We start from the raw sequence: 4,495 nt of genomic DNA, 5'->3' as shown, positions 1-4,495 counted from the left end.
ACGTGAAACAAACAGAATGCAATTAAGTCGGCTCAAATGCCGGGAGGACGGGGCGTAAACGCAGCCGTTACCGACAAAGTGTGCACCGACAATATAAACTGTCAACAGTAATACAGCCACTTACCGTCCGTCCGAAGAGGGAAGCGACAACGCTGTCTTACCACGCCAGACGCCACGGCGTGCGGGCGATTATAAACAAACGTAACACCTCACAGAAGAGGGAAAAACCATCCGTCGCAGCTCCTAGGGGGGGCGAAAAGTCCGCCGCCCCGACCAACACGGTCTCGGAGCTACAAAGCGACAGGACGTATTTGGAAATGCGGCTTTGGATAACGCTATCAGAGCGATAGCGACAGATACTCTGATGGCACCGGAAGATATAGTCTCCCCCGGGTCATCCAGGTGTCACAGGTGACATTGTTGATATTCATACTGCGCATGCGCGAATTGGAATATTCAGTGCTTAAAGCACCGCCTCTGGCGGTCAGCAGGGATGAAATAGAACTAGAGATTTAAAAAAAATCTCGAATCAGGTGGATGTTGTCCACCATGGACCTGCCGGGGACGAAGTAGGTCTGGTCTCAGTGGATGACCTGCTCCATAGCTCTCCCCAGCCTAGAGGCCAATACTTTGGACAGGAGTTTATAGTCCATTCAAAGCAAAGACACGAGGCGCCAGTTTTTGATGTCCTGCAGGTTGCCCTTCTTGGGGAGCAGAGTGAGGACTGCTCTCCTGCTGGACACTGGCATGGAACCAGAGGTCAGACACTCACTGAAGACGTCGAGGACATCCCGACCCAGGATGTTCCAGAACGTCTTATAAAACTTGGTGGTGATCCCTGGAGACCTGCTGGTTGGCTTTGCCTGCAGTGCTGCCCACAGCTCCTGCATTTCGAGGCAGGCCTCGAGCTGCCTGTTTGTCTCTGTGGAGACATGAGGTAGCCTCCTCAGGAACCCCTTGAGGAAACCTTGCTCCTCCTTGTACTTGCTCCTGTACAGGGTGATGTAGAAGCTCACCACCTTTTTCCGCAACTGGCATGGTTACGAGATCTCCTGCCCCTTGTCTGGGAGCAGTGTGTGGACTACTTACCCTGTCTGTTCTTTTTCTCTAGACTGAAGAAGCTAGAGGGAGCATCCATCCCCAAGATGGTCTGGTACCGGGACCGGACCAGTGCGCCCTGCACTTAAATGCTCAGCAGGTTGGCTAAAGCCTTTTATTTTATTTTTTTTGCCTTTGCGGCTTTCAGTGCAGCCTTGATTTCCTGTGGACTCACGCAAACACTCCAGCTCCACTATTTCAGTCTCTAGATCCTTCAAAGCTCTGGTGATGTCACCTGTGAACCTGTGACATTTAGGATGTGCTACTGACACAGAACTTTAATCTGAGCCTTGCCATGGTCCCACCATTGCTTAAGGCTGCTAAAATCACTCTTCCTCTGTCTAAAAACCTCCAAAAAAAACATTAAAGCCTCTCGAAAACTTTTATCAAAGGTTAAAACAGAATTAAAATGCCAGTAGGGACTCTTGGGTAAAACATTCCTGATAAAAATACTATTTAAACATAAACAATGATCAGTAAAACCAACAGGTAAAATATCACACTTCTTAAAAACATGAAAATGATGCTTAAAACAATAAATATGATCAAACCTGGCTGAGGTAACCCTGCTCTCTCTAAGGTGGGACCAGGTGTATGCATCCTTCTCCAGACGTCCACTATGCCGTGAGAGTGGACCAGCTGCTTTTAGGTGTTCTAAGAGGCTGGATGAGGCTCTGCATGGTTGCGATCAAACGTTGTGCCCTCCGTGCAGTTAAAATCCCCACCCAGAAACAAATAGTTCTCCGTACCACTCCCACTTACCACCTCAATTAGTTTGAGGAAAAAGTTTCCTCTCTGCACCGGATGTTGGGGCATAGATGTTAATGAAAACAACTTTAAAATGGTCGAACTGAGCCTTAACTACAAGCAACATCCCCCCTACACAGTGTTGGACCTCCAGTGAGTTGGGATTAAAAGCTCTGGCGAAGAGTAGGCCCACTCCTCCGATGAGAGAAGTGTGGTGGCTTATAATGGCCTCTCTTTCCCACTCTCTCCTCCACTCAGCCTCATTGCTAAAATCCCTGTGAGTTTCCTGAAGGAACAGGACGTCTATCTTTTTAAGTGTGGCTGTCTCATAAATTGCTTGTCTTTTCCTCAGATCTCTGGCTCCGTTTATATTTAAAAGACCCAGTTTAGAAACATCCATGATAAAAGAGATGTAAAAAACTAGGATAAAAACAACTGTATTAATTGAAACAAACTTGGCTGCCACGTTCATCATTCAGCTGTCTTTTGGACGTCAGCACAAGTTTCCTCAGTCTAAAACGTTCCTGATCTGTGAGGCCAGACTCCTGTTTGCTACTCATATGGCGTCTTGAAGAGAATTAAAAAGACATAGGTCTGGGAAATGGTCTTCCACTTTCACGCCATGTTGGTTTGCGGTCTGATGTAAAAATAATCTTACAATATCACTAGATCTTTAACTTAATATTTGAATGAGTCAGGCACTTTAATTCCATTAAAATTATTTTAGGCCCTTAATATTTAAACTTGTGAGGCAAATTAGTGACATTGTGTTTACTTCTCTACTGGAAAGTACTTTGACTCAGTTGCTGTTGTGTCAAATGTGCTGTATAAATAACAGTGACCTGACTACATCATAAGATCCTATTAACAAATCACACTGATGACCTATGTGGTGATGACAGAAGAAAGAAATAACACAAGGTCCCTGTTGAAACAGCAGAAACTGCAACCTAGCTTGACATGTTTTTAACATTTGTGGGTGTATATCAGATACTACCAGTAAAACCAATTGTGTGTTGCTTCATAACATAACACCTTTGCTGGGGCTCATCAGTGTTAAAGTCATTAAACAAGTTGTAAATGTTAATCGGTTGAAATACATTCATAACATTTCACAAAGCACTCGTGGAGCTGCAGACATTTTTAAGTTTATTTATTATCAATATGGAGTTTGAAACAAATTTAGAATTTCCAATAATGCATCAGAAAATAAATCACTGATGAGGAACAAACAGATGACAGACTAATTTCCTGACATATGGCTGTAGTTTTCACACAGTCTGACCTGTACAGCATTACAGCCTGTGGAGATCACATTTTAAATCACACATTAAATCAGTAAAGGTGGTTTCTGTTTGGGGAATTTGCTGCTATGTATGTGACATTTTGCTGATGAAGAAATTAGATGAATGACCTTGAAAGATGTAATGATGGCTGTGGAACGAAACACTGAGACTGTCTTGACTGTATCAACTACCTCTACAGGTACCAACAGAAGTCCACTTCATCTCCTCAGCTGTCTGTCTTTGAAACATGACAAACAATCAAAGGAGGTTCATGTGCAGATCTCTTCTGTTGCAATGACACACTCTGCTGTGTCCTACTGTCATAACGCCTCAGTAGTTCTTTGCCGCCCTTTTACTTTAAAGACAGCAGCACTCAAGCTGTTTGGACTCCAGCAGTATGTTCACACATGATCAACCATGTTCTTCCAGCAGGATGTGAAAATGTTCCAAAGAGCTTCACAATATCTCACACCACTGCTATGCTGATGAAGGATGAGACATGATATCAAAAATGCAGCAGCCTGTACCAATAGTACATTTATCCAGATGTTCAGCCTGGTTCTTCTCCCAGCTCCACCACCACCACAGTCCAGACTCCATTTGGTCTAATCATCAAGGACTGCTGACATATTTCCTCACAATTATTGTTGAAGCACAGTCAGAAGCTGCTGTAAAACGTTTTTTCCACACGTTTCAGGATGACAACTTCTCACCTGTGTGAGCTCTCATGTGGACTTTCAACCGATTTCTATGACTGAAACCTTTTCCACAGGTTGTACAATAGTATGGCCTCTCACCTGTGTGACTTCTCATGTGGGCTTTCAAACTACCTCCATAACTGAAACTTTTTCCACAGGTTTCACAAGAGTACGGCCTCTCACCTGTGTGAGTTCTCATGTGGGCTTTCAAATGACCTCCTTGACTGAAACTTCTTCCGCAGGCTGTACAGGAATATGGCTTTTCCCCTTTGTGGATTGCTGTGTGCCTTTTATGTGTTGATGTGTCAGAAAATCTTTTTCCACATGTGTTACAAACATATGGCTTCTCACCTGTGTGAGTTCTCATGTGGACTGTCAACCGACCTCCATGACTGAAACTTTTTCCACAGGTTTTACAGGAGTACGGCTTCTCACCTGTGTGAGTTCTCATGTGGACTTTCAAAATACGTCCTTCACTGAAACTTTTTCCGCATGTGTCACAAGAGTATGGCTTCTCACCTGTGTGAGTTCTCATGTGGACTTTCAAAATACGTCCTTCACTGAAACTTTTTCCGCATGTGTCACAAGAGTATGGCTTCTCACCTGTGTGAGTTCTCATGTGGACTTTCAAAATACGTCCTTCACTGAAACTTTTTCCGCATGTGT

At 44.1% G+C, this 4,495-nt stretch overlaps 1 protein-coding gene across 1 annotated transcript in view; it reads right to left on the bottom strand.

Moving 5' to 3' along the window:
* Positions 1-2,981: 2,981 nt before the first annotated feature.
* Positions 2,982-4,495, bottom strand: part of LOC103374114 (zinc finger protein OZF-like) — a 38,719-nt gene continuing 37,205 nt past the window's right edge. The window contains exons 5-6 of the mRNA XM_008304148.1: positions 4,214-4,264; positions 2,982-4,045 (exon numbers count right to left, since the gene is read on the bottom strand). Of these exons, the coding sequence (XP_008302370.1) occupies positions 3,825-4,045; positions 4,214-4,264 (272 nt within the window). The 3' untranslated portion in view covers positions 2,982-3,824. The remainder of the gene's footprint in view (positions 4,046-4,213; positions 4,265-4,495) is intronic.

Source organism: Stegastes partitus, unplaced genomic scaffold (assembly GCF_000690725.1).
Source record: "Stegastes partitus isolate 25-593 unplaced genomic scaffold, Stegastes_partitus-1.0.2 Scaffold2147, whole genome shotgun sequence".
Lineage (NCBI taxonomy): Eukaryota > Metazoa > Chordata > Actinopteri > Pomacentridae > Stegastes > Stegastes partitus.
Note: the sequence above shows the minus strand (reverse complement) of the source record. Positions and strands in the feature narration are given on the sequence as shown.